The following is a 25,529-nucleotide window of genomic DNA, read 5'->3' on the forward strand; positions in this document are numbered from 1 at the left end:
CATGGGGGAAGGGATTAAAAGAGAGAGAGAGAGAGAGAGAAAGGCAGTGGTAGAGGAGTGAGGTTGGGGGATGGGGGAAGAGGAGCACGTGGTGGAGCAGAGACCAAAGGCAGAGGTGCTGCGGAGGGAGATTTAAACTCAGGGAGACACAGAGAGCAGACAGGCTGCAAGTTTAAACAGCAGAGAGACTGCAACGAGTGACTGGGGAGCTCGGGGGGAGACATGGGCAAGCTCGGGGGAGGGTAGTGGGAAGACAGACTTAACCACAATTATACAGAACACAGCAGAATCTTATCTATGATCTAACTTAAACAAGACTACACAAATTAGCAAGTAACAGAACACAATGCAACAATTTTTTTAAACCTAACTTACAGAGCACAATACAAACAATTCTTTAAACCTAACTTAACCACAGCTATGCAAAATGAAATTACAACTTATCTAGACTAAGAACCTGATTCTAATAGGTGCACCTTACACTATGCCGCTTCTTTGATCGGGAGGGGGAGCAGTTCCGGAGGGCAGAGTGGTGTGTGCCCAGGGTACAGCCCCGGGGGTGGAGGGGGGTGGGTTAACTAGAGGTGGCTGCAGCAGTGGGGTGGCTGCAAGCCGGCAGCCCAGGATACAGTCCAGGAAGGCACAGCCTAGCAGCGGCACAGGCTTATTTCCAGCAGCAAAGGCGCTGCGGGGCAAGAAACAGATTACAGATACAGACCAAGGAGTTAGCTTGGGTCTGTCTGCTGGGGAAACAAGGCCAGCAGCTAGGACAGAGGGAGTTTGCAAGAGGGAGGACAGCAGCAAGCACTGAGACAGGAACGGCAGTAGCATCGGAGGATGGAGAGAGGACTCGATTCGCTTACAATAATCAGGAGATCTCCAGGCACAAATTCGTTGTTCGTGGGAGGGGAGTTTAAAAAACGGGGGTACGCTCAAAAACAAACGAGAGCGGGGAGAGGGCTCCCCAAAGACCCCTAGCTGATCAGACCAGGTGGCAAAGCAAGGACCTTCTCCGAGGTCTGATCAGAAAATGTCCGGCTTTAAAGGCAAACTCAGGCAGTTTCCCACCAGTACTTTTGATTGGCTCCTCTTGATACAGGGGAGGAGAGAAGGCAGGGAAAGGCTGCAGGTAAGCATAGGCATGCCTGGACATGTTCTGAGCCACAGGTATGACTCATATGTTTAATTAGTTGGCCACTTCAGGTCTTGCATTTCTGGGCAGCACCCCCCACACCGAGCCCGGGTCTGAACAAAGGAATCAAACAAAGAAGCAAGAAGCCCCCTCCCTAGGCAGAGCAATGGCTCCAGTTAGTCTGTACAAGCCATTCCTATGAATAGGGCTGTGACTTTAGTTAGCGCAATGGCCGTGAGAGGTGGCCACACAGGACAAACAGAAAGGAGAGGGGAAAAAAGGAATGCAGCAGGGGGACAGCTGTAACAGACACTGCTAATGCTCTTTGTTCACAATATTAGACCACCGGACCAATAGAGAAAAGTGAAAACATGAGACATATGATTGTGGAAGTGAAAGACGCTTTGTTCTCGACTGTCCACACGATGCTATGCTCTTCCCCACTCTTTGTTCCTTAATACCTTCCTTTGGATTTTCCCAGCAACTGTTTTTGGCAGCTCTTGAACAAACTCCACCTGGGTGGGGAAAAAATAGCACATTTAGGGCAGGTCCTTTCTGATTTGGGGACGTAGTTCCTTGTGAGCCCTCGGGAAGAACAACCCCCCCCCCCCCCAAATAAATGTGCAAAATAAACTGCTGCCCAGTGGCTAGGACAGGAGACTGGAGTCAGTACTGTTGGTACAGCTTTGAGCTTGACTGTGAACCCCTTACTCACACGTGTGCACAGGGCAGTGCAGAAGGGGTTTTTACTACGATCCTGAACAGGTTGGTGTTTAGTGGGCTAATGCTGTGGGTAGGGAGCAGGCTAGGGGAGGGAGTTACGAGATCATGTTTTTGTAGTGAGGGATGGGTTCCATTTCTTCTCAATCCTTGCAGCATTGCCCAGTTTACTTGAGTTTTATTCAGGGTGTGAGTGAGCGTGTGTGTGCGCGCACACCGCTTCTGTGGAGTGACTCCATCATAATGAATTGCGTTCACGGCACGATACAGACAATGCTTTTAATAGACTGTAAAGGAATCGGTGTACTTTGTCTTAAACATGGCTTGATTTCTGAAACACTTAGAAAAGCTGTGCTTCGAATATGCCCCTGTTATTTAGCAGGGGGTGGGTACTTGCCTTTCTGGGATATTTGTAGGGAGCAGTCACCTTTTTCACATGCTCCTGCAGCTCCAGAGCTAATTTTTCTGGGTCATGTGATAGAAAAGCAGGAGCCAGGACAACAAAAGCTTTTACCACCTGTGCAATAACAGTTACAATGAAAGTAAATGGGTGTGTTTAGTCTTCAACAAACAATCAAGGCTGAAAAATGCGAGCATGAAAAAGCCCAAATCCAAAAGACTGTAATTTGGGTATGAAATTAGACACCTTATTCCACACTATAGCACTTAAATAAGTGCCCTGATTTTCTAAGGTTCAGTGTTCCCCGTGATTTCGATTAATTCAAATTTTGAGTACCCAATTTTGAAACTCTTTGCCTAAGGTGTGAGTTTGAATATCAGTTGGTGGAATAATAACCTTACTTTTACATAGTGTCTTTCATTCCAAAGTATCCAAAAATGCTTTACAAACAGCACCCCAGCGTGAAGTGCAGCCACTTCTGGGGTGGAGGATGACAGCTATGTAGCTGACTGGAGCATCATAAAAATAAGCATGATTTAAGCAGATCTATGTGGCAGAGAGGTGCAGGGATAAAATCCTCCCCGTTCTCAGCCAAAGGGCAAAGTGTGGATCGCCTGCATAGTTACAATGGCAGCTTCTGGGCTGCAGCAGTGATTATAGCCCACTGTGCACCTGCTTTGCATGGTTGGGCCTATGATCCACATAGGAATGGACGTACTGGCCATGTTTCCCCTAGAGTGGCCACTCATGCATTCTCGGAACACTGGATCTTCTGGTACTTCTGAGAACGGTGTGGGTCCACCCCCACACTGCACGACCCTGTCCCTGCTAGTGGGACCTTATATGCACTGTGCGTGCGAGGTCATGGCAGCAGGGGTGGAGCGGCACACACTTCAAAATGGTGTCCCCCATCCGATACTGCACAAAACCATGTCCAGTTTTCTCTCAGTACTGGATGGGGGATGAACCTCAGAAAAGCCTGCCTGTCTGGTTAAAACTGGATGAATGGCCTGCCTAGCTCCCATCCCGCACCCACGCTGCCCCTTCTAATGCTGCAGAGAGTGCAGTGCAGCTCTCCATGGCCTGCCAGAATCTCTACTGGACAATACAACCATTTTGTACAATACCAATACAATCACATTTCACTTCCTTTGAGGCCTTTTGGGGCCTTTCAAATGTCAGATAATCTAGTTCCATAAGACTAAAAAAGCCTGGTGCAATTTAGCAATCATACTGAAATGCTAAAATCCCTGGTCCAGATCTTGATTTGAGATAAAGTAGTATAGCTACATTGAAATCAATAGATTATGACTTCAGGAGTGCTATGCCACTTTGCAACAGCTAAGGCTCTGATCCTTACCTATAGTATCTCTTTATTAGTCTATATGTTATATTTTGTTTACAGCATTGTTGTAGCCGTGTTGGTCCCAGGATATTAGAGAGGCAAGGTGGGGGAGATAATACCTTTTATTGGACCAATTTCTATTGGTGAAAAAGACATGCTTTCAAGCTACACAGACCTGAAGAAGAGCTCTATGTAGCTCGAAAGCTTGTCTCTTTCATCAACAGAAGCTCATCCAATTAAAGATATTACCTCACCCACCTTGTCTCTCTATATACTACATTGTGAGAGGCACTATTTCTACAATACTTTTTCACATTCTCATTCACTTAAAAAAAGAAAACTAGATAACGTCTAGAGCCAGTCAAAAATTTTCATTTGAAACTTTAAAATGAAAAGTGATATATTTTTAAACTGAAAATTTTCAGTTTTTTTTTTAAATCCAGTGTTTCATCAAAATGGAGAATTTCAAAATTTAGAATTTATTTTTCCTTTTTCTCCCTCGCTTTTCCTGTTTGCCACTGAATGCAACAAAATTAATATGTCCAGGATGGTTCTTTATTTTACTTTTTCTTTCTTCTTTTTCCCCACTCTAACTTTTCCAAAGTGGAGGAAGTTTTGAAAAGTGACAGTTGCAAAAAGAAACTGTAACTCTGACACTTTCCTAAAGATGGGAAAATTTTGAAAAGTTACAGAGCAGGAAAAAGAAAAAAAAGAAAGCCATTGGATTTAATTAATTTTACTGCTCTCTGTGACAAAAAAGGGAGAAAAGGATAAACAGACAATTTAAAAAATGAATTTTGTTGAAAAAAATATTTCACAATTTTTTTGACCAAACAAAATATTGTTCCATGTCAAATTCTGCACTATGGAAACAAAGTTGAAATTCCAAATTTCTTCATAAAATTGTTTGATCTTTTCTAATAATGACACCTAAAACTATATTCCAAGGGTTTTTTTTCCAGCATCTGCAACTCATTCCAAGCAAGTATACAGTGTACAGCAGGAACTCTACATTTCACTGAAAGAGTATGTCTTTCTATATCAGCCCTTTTACCTCTCCTCTGATAGGATCTGGGCTGCTGGCAACAGCTGATTCTGCGACTGCTGGGTGCTGTATCAAGGCACTTTCTACTTCAAATGGTCCGATACGATATCTAAGAGAGAGCATTGGCATGAAACTATTGATCTTTTCATGAAAAAGGTTTTTTTAATTGTATTTTGTGATACTACAGAGCAACATTGTAAGAGAAACCTGCAAACCCAATAGTAATGGACCTACCCTGAAGAATTAATGATATCGTCAGACCTTCCAACAAACCAAAAGTATCCTTCTTCATCCATAATCCCTCTGTCCCCAGTGATATAAAAATTTCCATGCTCTGTGGAGGCAGTTTTTTCTGGGTTATCCTGACAACAAACAAACAACATTTCACACACCTTAACTATCTTTAGTGCAGTGTAATCCATCCATCTTGCTACAATGCACAAAAATAAAACATGCTCAGGACAGTATCATATATTTCCAAGTCCAGTGTATTCCACATAATATTATGATCTGAATTTAAAAATATAGCCACACTGATTAGCACTAAGAACAGGAGTACTTGTGGCACCATAGAGACTAACAAATTTATTAGAGCATAAGCTTTCGTGGACTACAGCCCACTTCTTCGGATGCATATAGAGTGGAATAAATATTGAGGAGATATATATACACACATACAGAGAGCATAAACAGGTGGGAGTTGTCTTACCAACTCTGAGAGGCCAATTAAGTAAGAGAAAAGTTGGTAAGACAACTCCCACCTGTTTATGCTCTCTGTATGTGTGTATATATATCTCCTCAATATTTATTCCACTCTATATGCATCCGATGAAGTGGGCTGTAGTCCACGAAAGCTTATGCTCTAATAAATTTGTTAATCTCTAAGGTGCCACAAGTACTCCTGTTCTTTTTGCTGATACAGACTAACATGGCTGCTACTCTGAAACCTGTCATTATGATTAGCACTGTGCATTAGAGGGAGAAGGGAAAGATGTGTTCCGTCAGAAATTCCCCTCAGCAGAACTAATTATTCAAATATACAACCTTCCTTCTCAAGAGAGAAATTATTATTTACTAGTGCAATGACCCTCAGCAAGGGGTCAGGGGAGGTTTTGAGCTTAGAGTTGCAGTAGCAAAACACAGCTCTCTACCACTTTATCTCAAGGAGTACGTCCACAAGCTACAGGAGTAGTTACTTTCCATGAGGACTATCCACTGAGGAAGACAACAGGACACACACTTTACAAGCCTGTTACATTAGCACTAACCTATGAAACATTCCCATTTGTGTAGTCATGTTAGGGTGTATATGCCATCACCATTTAAAAAACAAAATGATCACCCATGCTTTGAGATTTCAGTACTGTGGTTTGTATACGAATATTTAGCTAAGATCACACACGCTTCATCAGGTGGGATGATGTCTCCAACAGAGAGCAGGACAAAAAGACCACATATGCAGGATATAGCCGGAACACGTGCTCTGTATTCTTCAGCAAAACATAGACTCAAAGGGCCAAAATCTTGGATGGCTTGCATAGGTGCAGGGGAATATGACATCTCTTAAGGTCCCTGGGTAGCTGTGTGGGAGGCAGAGCAGCTTCTGCAGGGCTGCTACATCATTCTCCACCCCTGCAGGCGAATGGAAGGAGTGGGAATTGGTGGAGCACTGAGCATACACACCAACAAAGCTATGTTGGGGTGTCAGGGGATGTATGCTGTGCTAGACAGAGATCTAGAATAGCGTACTGCCTGCCCCCACCTCATAGCAAGGAGGAAACTGTGAGGCAGACTGGGACTCTTGGGGTATGTCTACACTGCAATAAAACACCTGCAACTGGCTCATGTCATGTAGGGCTCAGACTATGGGGCTATAAAATTACAGTATAGATGTTTGGGGTCAGGTTGGAGCCTGGGCTCTGGGACCCTTCCCCCTTGCAGAGCCTAGGCATCTACACCACAATTAAACAGCCCTGTTCCCTGGGCTCAGGGAACCTGAGTCAGCTGACAAGGACCAGCTGTGGGTGTTTAATTGCAGCATAGACATACCCTAAGAAACCTTGTGAACTTTTGGGGTGAAATCCTGGCCCCATTCAAGTCAAATGAAAGTTTGCATTGATTTCAATAGAGCCAAGATTTTACCTATCCAATTCTCAATATGTCTGGTAAGTGGCATGAAACTTTTCTGAATACAATAAAAAGTCTCCTTACTAAATACTGAGAGAAAAGACAAAATGGCCTTGTAGGTTTGATTCGGATGGCAATGTTTCCTTCTTCTCCTCGAGGCAAAATATCACCCTGGTCATCTACAACCTGCAGGAAGAAAAACATGATTGTTTTGACCGGCCCAATGTAATTTCTTTACAATTCACAACTATAATGGGGGAGACAAGGATGAGAACTATTTTCCTCTCATATTTTAGATAGAGTTCAACCAGGAAAATGCATCAACATACCTGAACATCGTAAGGTGGAGATGCCTTTCCCATAGAGCCTGGTTTAATTTTCATTCCTTTCACGTTGGAACATATTGTTACCTGTATAATACATGGTTTTTTATTTGTGCAACATAGTAGGGTTCTTAGTGATTTTAATCTAGCCGACAATGTTCACATGTGATAACTTTTGAGGGCCAACTCCATGTCACCTCTTCTGAGTATTTGTATGAGGAGAAGACAAAATTGCCAAGTGGCACACAACTTTTCTGTTTCCACAAACCCACTCCCAGCAAGAGAGACCAGTTAATGGCGCAGTGTCGCTGTCAAGAGGCATCGTCCACACATTTCAGTGCATGTTTTCCACCTCCCCTGCTGAGATTGCTTGTGTACCTGGCTAGCTGTGCGGGTGGTTCTGTGGACACACCTCAACTTTCCAGAAAAGGGATGTAAAGGGACCCTGGTCTTGCAGCATTACTGTGTGTCCAGTTTGAAGATAAAATTAAAGAAGGGCTGAATTTGGCCCTAGGTATTTTTGTTATGTTCAGACACTAAATTTCTATATACACAAATCTTGCTATGAAGTTGGTTTTCTGTTTTCTATTGCAATTCAAAACATGGCATGTGAGTTTTTGTAGCTAATTACTTCTAGTTTCTCTTTCTCAAAGTGTTGCTCCTGTTCATTAGGTGAAATTCTGTGGCCTGTGTTATGCAGGGGGTCAGATGTGATAATCATAATGGATCATTCAGGCTTTAAAATCTATAAGTCTAGTTGTTATGTTGATTATATAAAACTCAATACCTAATTCACCTATAGCTTCCTTAACGACCTTGAACTAAGTAAATTCCTGCCCTTTCCCATGGTTTTGCCAGATGCATTGTGCCCACGTAAAGTTACATTGTTAGAGGTTACCATGTGATAATTAGTGCAGACGTACTGTTTCCGTCTGGCCATAGCCTTCATAGATATCCAGACCTGTTTGGGTTTTCCATTGCTTCATCACTTCTGGATTGAGCGGCTCCCCTCCTGTCACACAGTGACGCAGACTCATGAATTTGTAACTCGAGAGGAACAGAAAACAATAAGAATCAATAACCCTACAGTTTTCAAAGCACTGCAAATGGTTTTAGCTGGACAACCTCCCTTAACTTTAAACTGTTGACACATGCCTCCAACCTCAAGTGCCATTGTGGAAAATTTAAATAATTATCATGCTGTAGAAGGTTGTACTTTGACTCTTAGATCATCTTAGGTCCTGATCCAGTTTCCAATGAAGTCAATGCAAAGCTTCCATTTGCTTCAATGGTACCAGGATGGGGAACCCTTGCAAATGAAACGTTTATGGAGGTCAACAGAAAAGAAAGAGCAGCTGTTTCTTGGAAGAGCTAACTCAAGAAAACACAGGAGATCTCAGCTAACTTATGCCACTGAACAAGCATACTATGACAGTGGAGAAGAGCAGAGGGTTTGTATGGCTGTGTTCAGAAAAGTAACCTGCTTGTACCAAGATCTCTCACACCATTGTGTGGTTTGTTCTACATGCTGGTGGCCAAAGAAGTGCGAACAATATTGATTTCCTAAAAACAAAGGGAAGTTTGAAGAGGCTGCTGTTGGCAGCGCAGAACTTCGATTCACTTGCAAGACAAGAGTCAACTGTGGAAGGACTAAAACATATATGCAAGTACTGCTCTTCTGGCTACAAGACCCCAGAAGGCCAGGATCATCTCTGAACAAACTACATATATTATCCGGTGTGTAACAACTGCTAGGAACACGTATGTACCACATCCATTTGAGCTGAATATTTCTAGAGAATAGCATATCACTGGATACAACTTCCAAATAAATATCAATTTGTGAGTGGCCAATTTAACTGCTCATTTTACTTTCAAATGTATGGGACAAATTCTGCCATACATGGGTATAACTCTCATCCAGTCTTGCCTAAAAGTTGGCCATATCTTGCCTCAAGCTACCTCTGGGCCTTAAAACAATCCCATGTTTGAAGGTAGCTGCATTTGCCCAAACTGGCTTGGTTCATCCTTATTGTCTTTCCAAATATTTGCTCCCATATTGCACAGGAACTGAATTCATAGGGTTTTTATTGGCTCTAGGATTCCAGCACAACATTTTCCCTTGTTAGAATGACCCCTTAACAAGGTGCCATTTAAAGCAGAAAATAAAACAAAAACAATGTAGTAAACCAAACAACGAGCCCTGTCCTATCACTAAAAATGTGTCTTTCTATTTACCATTACCAGTAAGCAGATGTATAGTACCTGGTAAGCCCATGCTGCACAAGCATGCAGTAGGCAGTTGATGCTGTGCAGAAAGTGGTTATGGGATACCTTGAGAGAGTCTGGAAAAATTAAAAATTGGAAAGTTACCATACTGAACAGAAAGGATGGATTGGGGCCTGATCCTGCAAATGTGCAAGTGGCTAATGGGGCTATCAGTGCCCCAGAAAACACCATCCTATTCGGATTTATTCTGTTCCATTCAGGTTCCTATACCACACCTACCACTGTTGAACTGGAGTGCCTAAAATTTTAAATGTAGTGGCCAAATTCACAGTGGGGAAGAATTTGGCCCTCAACTTCAGTAAGGAAAGCCAGTGATGTCTCAGGGTCTGTATCATTCAGTCCTGTTGCTGTAGCAGTTAAAAGTATTCACCCTCAGACAGTCACGAGGAGGTTAATGATCACACTGAATATCTGGTGTTTCTAATGTCAGGGCTGCTAACTACTACCCAGGACTACTGTGTTCCAGATTCAAGGAAAAGCCCTGATCACTGGATGAGCCTTTCCCAGCCATGTACTTGGCAAAACAGGCTGTCTTGTGTACAGAAGATGCTGATGTGGAGGGGAGTGGGCTCTGTGGCTGGCTCCTTGATACACAACAGGGAGAAGTGGGCCCATCAGCCACTGTTTGAAAATCCAGGGTGAGAGAGGGACATCGCCTGCCCCTTTCCTCAGAAGGCACTAAAAATAAGGGAGCCTGGTGCTGTTGCGGGGAGGAGGGGGAGAGTGGTATTTATGAGGGTCAGTGTGTACTTGATTCTGAATTATCTGGGTCTGCTTCACTTATGCAAAATAGAAAAAAAATCCATAGTGTGAATTGTTATTCTTACATTCGCGACAGTTGCTGGTTCAAACTGTGGCAGGTTGTGTATAAAGACACATGATCCGCTACTCCAGGGAGAAAAAACGCTGCTCCAGACTGACTTGACCCAGCCTGTGTCTGACGTGTTCCAGAATATATCTGAGGGAGTCAGATTCAGCCAGTACCTGATAATGCAGAAGGAAAGAATTTATCTACTGTCAGAGGCTGTCGCGTGCAGCACGAGAGAGTGGAATACAGGTTACAAGATAATAAGGAAAAGGGGCTGGAGGCCTCATTTAGAAGATGTGGTGTCAGCAAGCTACGTTCACCGAACAGCATAAAGTTCATAAGAAATTAAATTTGATCGTAAAGATCCTTCCCCCCTCCTCTCTTGGGCTCCCTCCTCTTTTCTTTCTCTCTCTCTTTTCATGTTTCGGATTTACTGTTTTCTTCTAGAATGTGTTATTTACAGCAGTGGGCTCAAGCCACAAAGCCTGCATCCAGCTCCAGAGCTGAGTGCACCATTTGGAGATTCTCTCTTCCCCCACACGACCCTCAGATCAGAGAGAGCAGCTAAACCACAGGCTCTTTCTCTAGGAACCTGAAGGAAATGACTCTCTCAGTCACATGGTTATCAATAAGGTTGAAACTCAAAATACAATGGGAAGCCTCAGAATGATAGATAACCAGACAGGGCTGCTTCAAAGCTCACTGAAGTCCATAGGAGTGTTTCACCTTTGGATCAGGACCAGAGCACATAAGAAGTTTTCATTCAAGCTTCTCAAGTACAGGTTACACTCCAAACATGGCTGATCCCAAGTGTATTTGAGACTCAACCCCAGTGTTTTGCACAGTGACTCTAGTATTCCCCATACTTGACATTCAGCACCAATGTTCTTTTGGGTAACAGATATAGCCTGATTTCCAGAGGTGCTCTCAATGACATCATTAGGACCTGAGCACGCCACACTTTTGAAGACCTCTGCACAGGACCATGTTTTCTTCTTGTATTCTCTGACATGTGTGTCACTTCTTATTTCAATTAAAAGAATATTCCAATAATGCACAATAGCTGGAAATAAAGGTAATACAGATATAAACAGAAGAAAGAAAGAAACGGGCCAATATCTCTTCTTCACTCAAGAGGTGGATAATTTAGGGTGACATTTTGCTTGCGATTTGAGAGATTTTTTAAAATTTTCATGAAATTTCACCCTCCCCAGGAAGCAAAAATCAAGGGGCAAGATCCTTAGTTGGTGTAAATCAGCACAGAGCCATTGGTTTCAACCAAGCTATGACGATTTATACCAGTTGAGGATCTGGCCCAGGAAACTTTAGTTTTAAGGAAATGCTCATGTGCTATTAAAAAAATTGAGCTTTATCCTGTTTTTCTGCAAGTGGAATAGCCCACTTACCCTGTCCCTTGGGTGACAAATGATTATTGCTGATGATCTGAATTGCAATATTTTGCTGCAAAAAGCTTTTCATTGTGGTTCTAAGGGGGAGGGGAAAGCAAGTTTCTTTGCTACTGAAATATCTAATTTTTTAAGGCTTTTACTGTCACTCCCTCCCTTCCCTTCAACAAGGGATCTTGTCACTAAGTCAGACTCTTGGGAGCAATTAGGGGTTATACCTGCCACTGACTGTAAATCCTATGCCGTAACTACTGTGGGAATGTTCAACCATTTTTGGAGGTCCTGTGCTTCCACTGGTAAAATAGATGAGCATTGGGTCTCGACTCTTTGTCTTGACGCAGTTATGATCAGCCGGTGCCACCCTGTGGAATACATAATTCCTAACAGTGACTATATGCACTCTTTTCTACAAGAGCTCACAATATCTGCTACAGTTCAGACAGTAACAGAGCAATGCTGGGTTCGGTTACTAGTCTTACAAAATAACCAGCTGCACCAGGTATGACTCTGTAGAATACAGCAATACAGACTAACTCCAGGGATTCTGCTATTCACAGACACCGTGCCTCCATGTGTGAGCTCATGCAATCTAAGATATGAGAACCAATGGCATATTCTAGTGGCTTTTTCTATAATTGTTTACTCAGAGAGGTCCAGGGGCTCAAAGCTGAACAGAACTCACAAGGAAAAACAGTCACGGCCCCACAGAACTCACAGTCTAAGGCTCTGATCCGAAGTCCAGTGAAGTCAAGGGGATTTTTCCACTGACTTCAGTGGGCTTTGGATTGGGCTCTAAAAGACAGGCACAGAAAAGATAAGTTGCAAAGGGAGGCTTCGGGGTTGTAAATTGCTCTTCTGTGGGCATTGTAGAAACAGTAGCAAGCCGTGAGAAGGTGGTGGTCTGACAAGAAGGTGGGTAAGTTGCTGCACACACATGAGGCAACCGGGACAAAGGTGTGGAATGGGAGAGGGAAATGATTGGGGCTTTGTGGCTGGTGGTGTTGACAGAATGGAGCCTGGGGGAAAATGCAAAGACAGAAGCTCTAAGGCACAGGCCAGGAGAGAGCTCTTCAGGGCCCTGAAGGCAAGGAGGAGAAATTAAATTTAATACAGTAACTAGAGTGAGTGAGTGGAGGGATGGAAAGCTTTTCATTCAAATCTTCCAAGGGGAGCAGCGGGGGCAAAAAACCTAATTCAAGACTGAACTTGATAAGTTTATGGAAGGGATGGTTTGATGAGACTGCCTACAATGGCATGTAGCTGATCTGTGACTGCTAGAAGCAATATCTCCAATGGCTGGTGATGGGATGCTAGATGGGGAGGGCTCCGAGTTACTACAGAGAATTCTTTCCCAGGTGTTGGCTGGTGGGGCTTGCCCACATGCTCGGGGTCTAACTGATCACCATATTTGGGGTTGGGAGGAAATTTTCCCCCGGGGTCAGATTGGCTGAGACCCTGGAGGTTTTTCGCCTTCCTCTGCAGCATGGCGCATGGGTCATTTGCAGGTTTAAACTAGTGTAAATGGTGGATTCTCTGTATCTTGAAGTCTTTAAATCATGATTTGAGGACTTCAGTAATTCAGCCAGAGGTTAGGGGTCTATTACGGGAGGGGGTGGGTGAGGTTCTGTGGCCTGCAATGTGCAGGAGGTCAGACTAGATCAGAGGTTCCCAAACTTCATTGTACCACAACCCACTTCTGACAATAAAATGACTACATGACCTGGGGGGGTGGGCGGAGCCCGAGCCCTGCTGCCCCGGGGGTGGGGAGGGGAGGAAGAGGAGGCTGCAGCCCAAGTTCCGCTGCCCTGGGTGAGGGTGGAACTTGGGCTTCAGCTTCTGCGTCCCAGCAAGCCTAATGCTGGCCCTGGTGACCCCATTAAAATGGGGTTGGAACCCACTTTGGGTTTGTGAGAACTGCTGGACTAGATGATCATGATAGTCCCTTCTGACCTTAAAGTCTATGAGTCTATGCTAGAAATGGATTCCTCATCAGTAGCTAACTGATACACCTTGCTTTTGTTTAATCTCAAAGTGACATTGCTAAAACAGCTGATACCTACTTGAGTAGCTCTTGAAAGTTCAGCCACCCATCCTTGCTGCCTTCAGAAACAATTAGCTTGCTTTTCAGAAACTGGCAGTCAGGCAAGACAGAATCCACTGCAGGTGCCAGTGTGTCATTGGTAATGATGCACTTGGCCTTCGAAGCCTGGAGTCTATAGAAAATGTCTTTGGCCCTTAATTGGGATGTTCCTGGAATAAAGACAATTCCTAGAAAAGAGCAACAATGTTATTTTTCTAAATTGGGGATGAATTTTTAAAATGCTTTTAGTGAGGTGACAGTAGGCACACCAGCCGCAGAGAAATGGAGTCACTTATAAAGAGCCCACCCCTTAAAGAACACACATGAAGGTCATATTTATGATATGATGGCAAAGTCCACGTTAAGAATGAACAAGCAATTATTTTAGATCATGAGTAGAGATGGCCCAAGTTACCAACTCTCAGTCAAGATCTTGAATACACCGAAGTCGAAGATGATTAGAGCTGGGGTTTGATGCAGCCCATTTAAGAACATAAGAACGGCCATACTGGGTCAGACCAAAGGTCCATTTAGCTCAGTATCCTGTCTTCCGACAGTGGCCAATGCCAGGTGCCCCAGAGGGAATGAATAGGTAATCAACAAGTGATCTATTCCCTGTTACTCAGTCCCAGCTTCTGGCAAAGATTTAAAAGATTACCTCCTCTGTATTACATACAACAGTCCTGTTCATACACTCCGGAATTATATCAGCCTTTGTTGCAACTGAATCACATTGTTGACTCATTTGTGATCCACCATAATGCCCAGATCTTTTTCAGCAGTACTACTGCCTAGCCAGTGATTCCCCATTTTGTATTTATGCATTTGGTTTTTTCTTACCTTTGCTCTTGTCTTTTCTGAATTTCATCTTGTTGATTCAAACCCATTCTCAATTTATCAAAGTCCTTTTGAATTCTAATCTTGTCGTCCAAAGTGCTTGCAACCCCTCTCAGCTTGGTGTCATCCACAAATTTGATAAGCATACTGTCCACTCCATTATCCAAATCATTAATGAAACTATTGACGAGTACTGGACCCAGGACAGACTAGTACCATTCAATACATTCATTAATGAATTGGATGATGGAGTGGACAGCATGCTTATAAAATTTGCAGATGACACAAAATTTGCAAAATTATAACAGCAATGTGTTAGCCCAAATTGTTTAACTGTTTGGTTATATCAAATTAATATATTCTGCTTTCAGTTATAATATGCTTGGCCAAACCTGGCCTTTAATTGAAGCCACTGGGGGTGGCATGGTTGTAACAGAGGGCTCCATATTTGTACAGCTTCTATCACAGTGGGGTCTTGGTCTATGACTGAGGTTCTGAGGCATTACTGCAATACAAAGGAACAACACTACTACTACTAATTAGGCACATTGGCATAGCAATTCATTAATTTACATACTCTTCAGATTAACTTGGTGACTTTCAGATCTCTTTAGTTTATTTTCATTCTCCACTACATTCAGTAATATCCAAATATTTTTACTAACCTGTTCGCATACAAGCCACATTCAGTATCCACCACTCTGGTATCCGAGGTAGAATCACTATTACTCGGTCTCCTCTTTGCAATCCACAAGGGTCAGAGAGCACATTGGCTGCTTTTCTGGACAGAAATCCCAGCTCCTCAAAGCTCCACTTCACCTCATCTCCCTTATCATTTATCCACCAGAAAGCTGCAGTCGCAGGTCTCTTCCCATCCTAGCAGAAAACTCAAGAAGTTAAAATAAGCAACGAAATATGAAATGGTTTAATGTAATGTTATAACCCAAAGATTCAATTCTGATCATTTCATGTATATCTGGGAGTTCACTATGGCGATCCAGTCTAACCCCTCGTGTATATGTCACACACAGTTTTCTGTTCCATAATCTTTATAACTAATATGGCATCATTTTAGTCTCAGATGGGTTTGCTTCCATACTCATGTAATAGCCAATGGAAGGTACAGCTGCTAGAAAACACCAGTGGCATCAGGCAGCCAGTCTGCGTTAGAACAGCACTTGTGCTGTTCTGACTCAGAGCAGGAGACCAGAGCTGCCCAGAATGGCACAAAAGTCAGGAGAATCTAAGGATGAGCTTCACACCACCTTTGTACCCACCCCAGCCTGTACTTTGTGCATTTCAGCCAGACCCAGCGTCTGGCCCCTAGTGTCACCCTACATAGATTCATCCATTTTAAGGCCAGAAGGGACCATTAGGATTATTTAATCTGACACTAAGAAAGCACAAGGACCACACATAACTGATCCCTTATTGTTACAGAGAGATAGCGAGATCACGGTGTATCTAACATTAAAAGGCGAATTATCTTTTGTAGCTGATGCCTTAAAGATACAAAGATTTCTTAGACAGAAAAGAAAATAAAAGGATCAGTTCTTCAGCAGGTATAAATCAGCATCTCTCTTCTATAGTTGATTTACACCACCTGAAGATCTGGCCCAATATCTGTGATGTAAAAGAACTGCTACCTTTTCCAGCTGAGACCATTTGTCTAGGACATCACTTGCAAAGTTGAAGTGTTCTGGCAGTTCCTGTTCACACCGGTTTATAGATTCATAGTGTGAAACCATCTGAGACACAAGACGCTTGTTATCTTTGTGGAATAATCTAGAAGGTGACTGGGGAGTCCACACGGACTGGAGAATTCGTAATTTAAATAAAGTCTTCATGATGCTGACTTATCCCACTGTGTGAAAAAAAATCAATGAATATTCGTGGTGGATCATTCACCTGCAATGGAAAAAACAAATAACAAAAACCAACAGCCACATCCTGAAAGCTGTCTAATAAGCACAGTTGGATAAGTTAATGCAAACAGAATACAAACTGTGGACAATCTGTGCCCCCACTGGACTTTGTTATTTTAAACTGAAATTTTCTACCTTAATTATTATTATGAGCTTGTAAATAATTACAGGAACATTTTTCATTAGCATATTTATCATCAGCATTATCAAATGGGGAGTACAACAAACACTTCACTTTCTAGTCCATTTTTTCTGGTCTGATTCTCCATTCACATCAGTTTTAGACCAGTGGAATTCCATTGACTTCAGTGGAGTGACTCCTGATTTACAATGGTGAAAGAGGCAAAACAGACCTAATCTTGTCAATCTTGGATGAGATTTAGCTGCTTATGGAAAAGTGCTATCAAAACTGTACAGTGCCATCAGCTGGAAAGTGTGTTGAGCTCATAGCACTTGGACAGTGACATTGTGGGAGCAACAAGTCCTTACCATAGCTCTGCATTCTAATTACACCATCACACTAAAAGTAGCCTATATGACTTTGTTATTCCCCCAACATACACTAGATGGCGATTCACCACACTGAACACCATGCTGACAAACCTTTTTATGTTTGTATATTGTACTTTCTTTCCAGTTCTATTTTCTGTAGAGGATGGGAAGTTAATACATCTTTCCATTTTAGAGAGGACTGCATGACACATTTTAAAAGGTTTTATATTGCTCTTTTAAAGTTTACCCATTATTTCTTTGAACAACTTCTTCAGATGTCTTTATTTTTCACAGTTAAGAGACAATGAATCCATGCTGTACCCACCTCTGCTGAAGTAACAGAAGGAGGCTGAAGATGGTATTTTAAAGACATCTGCACTCCTTTGAGTTCAGATTGGGAGGATAACTTTGCAGAGATACAAGTTGTAAGGTGTATTTTATATTTAAACAAAACAATTTTTAACTCTACATCACCCTCCCTGTCCTCTGATCTGAATAATGCATAAGAACATATAGTACAGAGAGAAGGATGATGAGGTTATTAAAACTCAGCTTCAGATGTCAAGACACCCAGGTTCTAGTCATGGCTTTGCCACAGACTTCCTTTCTGAACATGGGCAAATCGCTTAGGGACTGACTCAACTCCATTGAAGGGCCGGGGGCGGGACCGGGGCTCCCTGGAGTGTCCTCTTTTTTAAATGTTTGAATATGGTAACCCTAGCTGAGATAGCCCATGCAGGCCACTTCACATTCTTAGATACTTTTTCATTCCCTGGATGTCACTTATAAAAGAACTTTGAAAAGAGTGGATTATGGAAAAAATACAACCAAAGTCAAATCAACCTCTTTCTAGTTTTTGTCAGATGTTCTTACAAAAACCTTTTGCATTTGTTGATTTAGCAACAGTGTTTATATAGGGTCATATCTTGCCCTCAAGTTATGTACACAGCTCCCAGTTACTTCATTACGAGTCCTATGTGCATGATAAGAGAATATGGTTCCAGCCGCATTACGAGCCTGATCCAAAGCCCACTGAAGTCAATGGAATCTCTCCACAGACTTCAGTGGCTTAGAATCAGGCCCTACTACAACAATGCCTGAAAAAGAAAATACAGTGACAGCCTAATCTATCATTTCTATTTTATCATTTGCTAAAAGGGCGGATATAATCTCAGGCAGGATTTTAAAAAATTCGAACTTTTATTCTATATTGTTATTGATCTGAATAAGTTACTAACATCTGCATCACCATTTACAGGCACACTATCACCTTTCTTTGTAGACAGGTATGAGGGTTCCCTCCCCATTCTGAACTCTGGGGTACAGATGTGGGCACCTACATGAAAGACCCCCTAAGTTTACATTCCACCTGCTTAGGTTAAAAACTTCCCCAAGGCACAAATTCCTTTCCTTGCCCTTGGACGGTATTGCTGCCTCCACCAAGTGTTTTAAAAAAACATTCAGGGAGGGGCCACTTGGAGCCCAGTCCCCCCAAAATATCCCCCCAAGCCTCTTGACCCCCTTTTCTGGGGAGGCTTGAAAATAATATACTAAAAATTGGTTACAATGTGACCACAGACCAAACCCCTAGTTTTTAGGACACTGAAAATCAATAGGTTTTTAAAAGAAGAATTTTATTTAAAAAAAAAAAGTAAAAGAATCACACCTGTAAAATCAGGATGGAAGGTAACTTTACAGGGTAAATAAAAAGATTTACAACACAGAGGATTCCACTCTGATTCTGCTTCCCAGTTACAAAACAGGAATAAAATTACCTTTTAGCATAGGGAAAATTCACAAGCTAAACCAAAAGATAATCTAATGCATTTCTTTGCTTTACTTACAATTTTTGTAGTCTTAGATGCTCATTTCAGGTATGTTTTTAGCAGATGTTTTTTCCTGCCCTGGTTTCTCTCTCTCTCTGTTGGAGGGAAAACAAACAAAGAAGCCCAAACAAAAACCTCCCCAACCAGATTTTAAAGTATCTTCTTTCCCCATTGGTCCTTCTGGTCAGGTGCCAACTAGGTGAATTGAACTAATTAACCCCTTACAGGTTAGGCAATTCAGTACAGCTGCCCTATGTTTTGCTTTGTGCTTTGAACAAGTAACACCCCTTTTTACAGTGTTTTTCATCCCTATATCTCCAGGTGTCAGAGGGGTAGCCGTGTTAGTCTGTAGCCACAAAACCAACGAGGAGTCCGGTAGCACCTTAAAGACTAACAGATTTATTTGAGCAGAAGCTTTCGTGGGTAAAAAAAAAAAAAACCCTTCTTCAGATGCATGGAGTGAAAATTACAGATACAGGCATAAATATACATACACTTCTACCCCAATATAACGTTGTCCTCGGGAGCCAAAAAATCTTACCGCGTTATAGGTGAAACCGCGTTATATCGAACTTGCTTGGCCTCGAGCATTTCCATTATTAATAGTCAGCAAATCATTTTTGTTAGAACTAACACGGTGTATGCAGTAAATAAATCTGTTCTACAATGGTTAAATTGTATCCCCTTTCTTTAATTACAACAATTATTTTATAAGCTTACTTAAAAGACACAGTATATTAACAACACAGGTACTAAACACTGCTAAATGCAACCATGTGAGCACATCAATTGTTTGGTCTGTGTGTAATGCTTAGGAAAATGCAAAATTCACATAAAATACCAGAAAATGCTTTTAATTACACATCCTTACAAATTGTTGTAAAAAGGGATTTTGGTATTTTAGCAAATAGGAGCATGGGCCACTTTGTCACTTAGCCAACTACGTTATACATAGATTGTTATGTAATATGAACGGTTAACTATTAAATACATTGTAGTTTGAAAACTTTTTTGGGGTACAAGATGCTTTCTTATTTAAGATGCACTCCCTTAACATTTTTTTAATTAAAAAAAAAAAAAAGACTTGTTAGACTTTGTTGCTTCATGCTACTGCGAGCCTTCTTCTTTGCCAGATCAATTATGGATTTTAACTGCAGTATTTGCAGTCTATCTACATCCTGGCTTTCTAGCCCCTTTAGACCAATCTCTAACCCTACTACCACATCAGCAGCTTTGGGCAGTGGCTGTGAGGGTTCTTTGTCACTATCCTCAGGGTTAGACACATTTTCTGAGGCACCAGGTGGTTGAGGGGCAACATTATGAATTATATCTACATCTGTAAGTCGTTCACAGGTTGGACACATAGCATCTACCTCCATCCACTCTTGAACATCAGCTATCCCACTTTGAGCCATAAGTTCCCTGTAGACTCATTCTGCCTCCATGGCCTCTTCTTCTGTAAAACCTTCAAAGTTGTTCTCATTTTCGTCTTCTTCCTCATCTTGGTTGTCGTTGCTTTCAATGACAAAAGCACTTTTGAGACCACGATGCCAACATTTCTCTATCATTGATGGAGTGATTCCTAGTCAGGCTGTCTCGCCTAAGTTAAATACATCCGGCAAATTCAATTTCTTGATTACATCCGTTATGCTACAGTTGTCCTCGACAATTTTCTTTACTAAGGCTTTACGATAGCCACATTTAAAATGTGGCTATAATGCCTTGATCGAGTCACTGCATTTTGGATGTCGTGTTCTTAGGAAGGTAGCTCACCTTTATCTTCCCGTCTTTGCTGGTGAAGGTCTCAACTGGGGGTGGGTGGGACAGTTGTCAAGTAGGAGCAAGGCCTTTGGCTCTAGGTTTTGTCTGCGAATCCATGTTCTTATGGTGGAAAGCCCTAGGTGATCTGGATTTGCCTATGCACAGAGGTTTAAGTTTATGTGAACCGGTTTTATTCACGCAGAAAAGTATTGTCACTCTCTCTTTTATCACCTTAAAACCTTCGGCCTTTTGTTCTTTGGTCCTAGAAGCAAGTGTTCTATTCGTCAGCATACGGTAACATAAGCCGGTTTCATCAGCATTATAGATTTTCTCCGGAGCATAGCCACCCTCGATGATGATCTCTTGTAACTTTAGCGGGTATTCGTCGCAAGCTTTTATATCTGCGGAGCACATCTCTCCTGAAATTGTAACTTGCCGAATGCCATGGCATTTTTTAAAACTATTAAGCCATCCACTGCTAACTTTAAATTCGTTACCTTGATGTGCAGAAGTGTCCTCGCCCGAGTGTCTAAAATCGAGATCCTTCTTCAATTTCTCCGCTGTTTCCTTATAATGTCACTGGAAATTGGCATGCCTTCGGAGCGTTCTTGGGTAAACCACGTAAATACTGCTCTATCTAGTTGGTTATCCTGGGCAGTTTTTAGGCGCTTCCTTTCCAGGCCTTCACTTTCATCCAGTTCAACTAGCACTGATCATAATTTTTCCTCATCTTTGATCCACCCTCTTAATGTTGATTTCCCCCACTCCTAGTTTTTTTGAGACCTTCGCTTGGCTCATTCCTGATTTCAGTCTGTCCAAAGCTTCCAATTTTTCTCTGACTGTCCATGCCTTTCGTTTCTATGGCTGTGAACTACTTGCTATCACGTCAATGATATTTTAATACTGTATTAATGCAAACAATTTTTTTTTAAATTGTTTAGAAAATGTCAGCGCAGCGTTACAATTTTTCCAAAATACAACTAGTGAGACAACTTAAGCTTAGTCTATACTGCACACAATTTAGAAACGAGATTAAAATAGGGGGGGGGGGGATGAGAACGCCTAATGCAGGTGGGCAAATTTTTTGGCCTGAGGGCCACATTGGAGTTTAAAATTGTATGGAGGGCCGGGTAGGGAAGGCTGTGCCTCCCGAAACAGCCAGGCCCCGCCCCCATCTGACCCCTACCTACTTCCTGCCCCCTGACTGACCCCTCAGAATGCCCTACCCATCCAATCCCCCCCCGCTCCTTGTCCCCCGACTACCCCCTCCAGAGACCCCCCACCCCTAACCACCCCTACCAAGATCCCATCCCTATCTAAGCCCCGTTGCTCCTTGTCCCCTGACTGCCCCCTCTAGAGACCTCCCCATCCCTAATCACCCCCAGGACCGCATCCCCTACCCCCACCTGCCCCGACCCCTATCCACACCCCGACCCCCTGACAGGCCCCCCCGGGACTCCCACACCCTGTCCAATGCCCCCGTTCCCTGACCGCTCCCAGAACCATTCTTGTATCTGAAACTAGAAATATGAAATATAACTCTGGGGGCCTACTGTAATTATGCAAAGTGTGGGCCATTAATAGTGGTTTGGAATCTTGATGACTCCCATTAATCAGGACAATTGACTGCAGATGGCTCTATTTTACCTGTAAGGCTTCCTGTATACATGTGCGCTGGCAAGTGGGTAATGAAGTCTTACAGTGACATGTGATCATGTAACCTGAACTGGAATCCATCTTTAACCTAGTGCTTTTCCATTGAGGAAGGGGGGGGCGGGTGAGAACCCAGAGGGACAAAGAATTCCCACCTTATGTGAAATATATATAAATGGGTGGAATAGAAGAAAGAGTGGAGCCATCATGAGAAATCCCCTAGCTACCACCTGAGCTAGAACAAGGGCTGTACCGGGGAAAGGATTGTGCCCAGACTAGGAAGGTGTCCAATCTGTGAAAGAGACTTATTGAAACATCTTTCGGGGTGAGATCTTATCTGTATTCAGTTTCTTACTGTATTAGACATAGACTTGCGTGTTTTATTTTATTTTACTTGGTAATTCACTTTGTTCTGTCTGTTACTACTTGGAATCACTTAAATCTTACTTTCTGTATTTAATAAAATCACTTTTTACTTATTAATTAAACCAGAGTATGTATTAGTACCTGGTGGGGGGGAGGGCGCAAACAGCTGTGCATCTCTCTCTATCAGTGTTATAGAGGGCAAACAATTTATGAGTTTACCTTGTATAAGCTTTATACAGGGTAAAACTGATTTATTTGGGTTTAGACCCCATTGGGAGTTGGGCATCGGAGTGTTAAAGACAAGAACACTTCTGTAAGCTGCTTTCAGTTAAGTCTGCAGCTTTGGGGCAAGTAAGTCAGACCCTGGGTTTGTGTTGGAGCAGACTAGATGTCTGGCTCAGCAAGACAGGGTGCTGGTGTCCTGAGCTGACGGGGAAAGCAGGAGCAAAGGTAGTCTTGGCCCTTGATCAAACCTGTCACACCATGCATCTGAAGAAGGGTTTTTTTTAAGCCACAAAAGCTTATGCCCAAATAAATCTGTTAGTCTTTAAGGTGCCACCGGACTCCTCATTGTTTTTATATCTCCAGGTGTTCCACAAAGGAAGGTAGTAGTATTACCGCCATTGTATAGATGGAGAAGCTAAGGTACAGAGGTGCAAAGTGACTTGTCCAAGGTCACAGATCAGAACAATAGCAGAGTTGAAACTGGAAACAAGGCCTAGCCACTGGACCACACCTTCCTTCTCCAAGACCCTATCAAATATTTTCATGTTCTCCCTTCCTTCTTCTCAAAAACCAGATGCCTCTATAGCCATGAGTAAGTGGACCTCCTAGAACGGGTTTCCTAACTTTCTCAGAAATGGTATCATCCCGACTCTTTGAATGACTACTTTAAGAAAAGGAAATTATAATGGTAAAGACACCGTTCAATACTTTCCCAAGAAAGAAATGGCCATCTACACCCTGGAAATGTCTGTAAAGAAGAGGTTCAGTGAGATGTCAAAGGAAAGCAAGCGATTGTGAAGATTCACAACAGATCATCTGGTCTCCTCTGCAGAAGCTTTACCTTTGGCCTGTATGCTACACTGCACTCCAGTCAATAATCTAAGAAAAGGACGTTAGGAATGTACAAGGCTGTTTCTTTTTTAGTTACCATGTGGCAAATATTTCAGGAAATAAATCATCTGTTATTCCTGTAATGCACCATCTCTCTGTAAGGATATTCTTCAACATGCTCTGAAAAGGGTACCCTCATATGCCCTGTATAGAATTCTAACAATTTATAGTAATACTGCTTTGGATTTACAGAGTGCTTTGCACCTTCAAAGAATTACTATGGGCTAGATGCTGCTACCATTTCTCAAAGTAGGTGAAATCCTGCCTCCAACGAAGCCAGTGACAAAACTCCCACTCATTTCAGTGAAGCCAAGATTTCACCCACTGAATTTTACCTTATTTGGGATATGATCCAACACCCTTGTAAATCAATGGGAGTCTTTCTACTAATGTCAGTGGGGTTTGGATCAGACCTTCAGTCAGCAGTCCCATTAGTATAACAGATGACCAAATATTATCCTTAAGAGCAGTTATCAAGGCCCTCTTATGTTCATAGGCATCTAAGTTCCAGTGGGGACATCCGTGTCATCTCTAAATCAATTCTGGGTAAAGTTAATAACATAGCTGACGTTCTTAATTATAGGTACATTATTAACTCAACTCACATTTCTATAGCCAAGCTTTATTCAGTATTTCCTCTCTCCCTCTCCAGATATTGTTCTCATTGATTACAATGCTCATGAGAACCTTTCCCCCTTAACTGCCCAGGAATTGGTTTTCCAAACATTGCTAAAAAGTGATCGTATGAGTTAACAGCTCTGACTTCCCTGTGGAGGAGCAAGGTTGGCTCCACTCATGGCAGGTTTTGTTATCAGTGTTATCATGTGGGAATTAGCCACTTGGTCTGCTGATAAGGTAAAGGCCATTTTAACAGCAAACATTCAGCGTAGTCCCTTTTTCTCACTCCGTGCCTGTGAAGTGCAGTAGGTGCAGGATGAAGACACTGTGGCTTTCATTCCTCATTTTACCATTTCTCTCGAGTCTTGGAGCAGAGGATGGCTTAGGCCCAAAGGTAACAAAGCCAAAGAAAGCCAGACTCCCCAAAATCAAAGAGGAGAACAACATTCTGGTGCTGAAAAAGAGCAACTTTGACAGAGCACTGAAGGAAACGAAGTATCTGCTGGTGGAGTTCTGTGAGTATGAATGAAGGCTGCATACTATATTGGTGGCTCCACAACTAATAGTCCTAGTGTTTAAGATACGTTTGCTTTATTGTTACCTTGTCCTCCACCAGCTCCCTTTTGTTTGTTTTGTCCACATGCATTTTTTGTCGTAATTTAGATTGTAACTGTGACGGGTTGGATCACAGAAACCCCCTTGGGAGCTGCCACCAGATGTGCAAAGACTACCCCTGCTTCTGCTTTCCCTGCAAGCTCAGGACTCCAGCACCCTGTCTTGCTGAGCCAGACACTCCCGTCTGGCTCCAGACACAGACCCAGGGTCTGAATCACTTGTCCCAAAGCTGCAAGTTTACCTGAAAACAGCTTGCAGTAGCGTGCTTGTCTTTAGCACTCAGATGCCCAGCTCCCAATGGGGTCTAAACCCAGATAAATCCGTTTTACTCTGCATAAAGCTTATGCAGGGCAAACTCATAAATTGTTCGCCCTCTATAACACTGATAGAGAGATATGCACAGTTGTTTGCTCCCCCAGGTATTAATACATACTCTGAGTAAATTACTAAATAAAGAGTGATTTTATTAAATACAGACAGTAGGATTTAAGTGGTTCAAAGTAGTAACAGACAGAACAAAGTAAGTCACCAAGCAAAATAAAATAAAATGCGCAGATCTATGCCTAATCAAACTGAATACAGATAATTTCCTCACCAGTTCCAGAGTGCTCCCTTTTACAGGCTAAGCTCCTTTTAGCCTGGGTC

General features: G+C 42.5%; 2 protein-coding genes across 6 annotated transcripts in view; one reads left to right on the forward strand and one right to left on the reverse strand.

Moving 5' to 3' along the window:
- Positions 1-1,317: 1,317 nt before the first annotated feature.
- LOC117884209 (acyl-coenzyme A synthetase ACSM4, mitochondrial-like) overlaps positions 1,318-25,529 on the reverse strand; it is a 29,808-nt gene continuing 5,596 nt past the window's right edge. Inside the window, exons 2-15 of one of the 5 annotated variants that reach the window (XM_034784417.1) lie at positions 18,774-18,850; positions 16,159-16,376; positions 15,178-15,388; positions 13,656-13,863; positions 11,814-11,957; positions 10,209-10,365; positions 9,358-9,437; positions 8,016-8,139; positions 7,099-7,179; positions 6,854-6,955; positions 4,877-5,004; positions 4,652-4,751; positions 2,250-2,369; positions 1,318-1,647 (exon numbers count right to left, since the gene is read on the reverse strand). In XM_034784417.1, coding sequence (XP_034640308.1) covers positions 1,561-1,647; positions 2,250-2,369; positions 4,652-4,751; positions 4,877-5,004; positions 6,854-6,955; positions 7,099-7,179; positions 8,016-8,139; positions 9,358-9,437; positions 10,209-10,365; positions 11,814-11,957; positions 13,656-13,863; positions 15,178-15,388; positions 16,159-16,359 — 1,743 coding nt within the window. In that variant the 5' untranslated portion in view covers positions 16,360-16,376; positions 18,774-18,850 and the 3' untranslated portion in view covers positions 1,318-1,560. Of the gene's footprint in view, positions 1,648-2,249; positions 2,370-4,651; positions 4,752-4,876; positions 5,005-5,589; positions 6,275-6,853; positions 6,956-7,098; positions 7,180-8,015; positions 8,140-9,357; positions 9,438-10,208; positions 10,366-11,813; positions 11,958-13,655; positions 13,864-15,177; positions 15,389-16,158; positions 16,421-18,773; positions 18,851-25,529 lie in introns of those variants that run through there. The other 4 variants (XM_034784414.1, XM_034784418.1, XM_034784415.1 and 1 more) reach the window with 4 other exon arrangements.
- The window catches only part of PDILT (protein disulfide isomerase like, testis expressed), a 48,497-nt gene continuing 47,455 nt past the window's right edge, over positions 24,488-25,529 (forward strand). Inside the window, exon 1 of the mRNA XM_034784420.1 lies at positions 24,488-24,784. Within this exon, the coding sequence (XP_034640311.1) occupies positions 24,586-24,784 (199 nt within the window). The 5' untranslated portion in view covers positions 24,488-24,585. The remainder of the gene's footprint in view (positions 24,785-25,529) is intronic.

The sequence above is a fragment of the Trachemys scripta genome, chromosome 10 (genome assembly GCF_013100865.1).
Source record: "Trachemys scripta elegans isolate TJP31775 chromosome 10, CAS_Tse_1.0, whole genome shotgun sequence".
Lineage (NCBI taxonomy): Eukaryota > Metazoa > Chordata > Testudines > Emydidae > Trachemys > Trachemys scripta.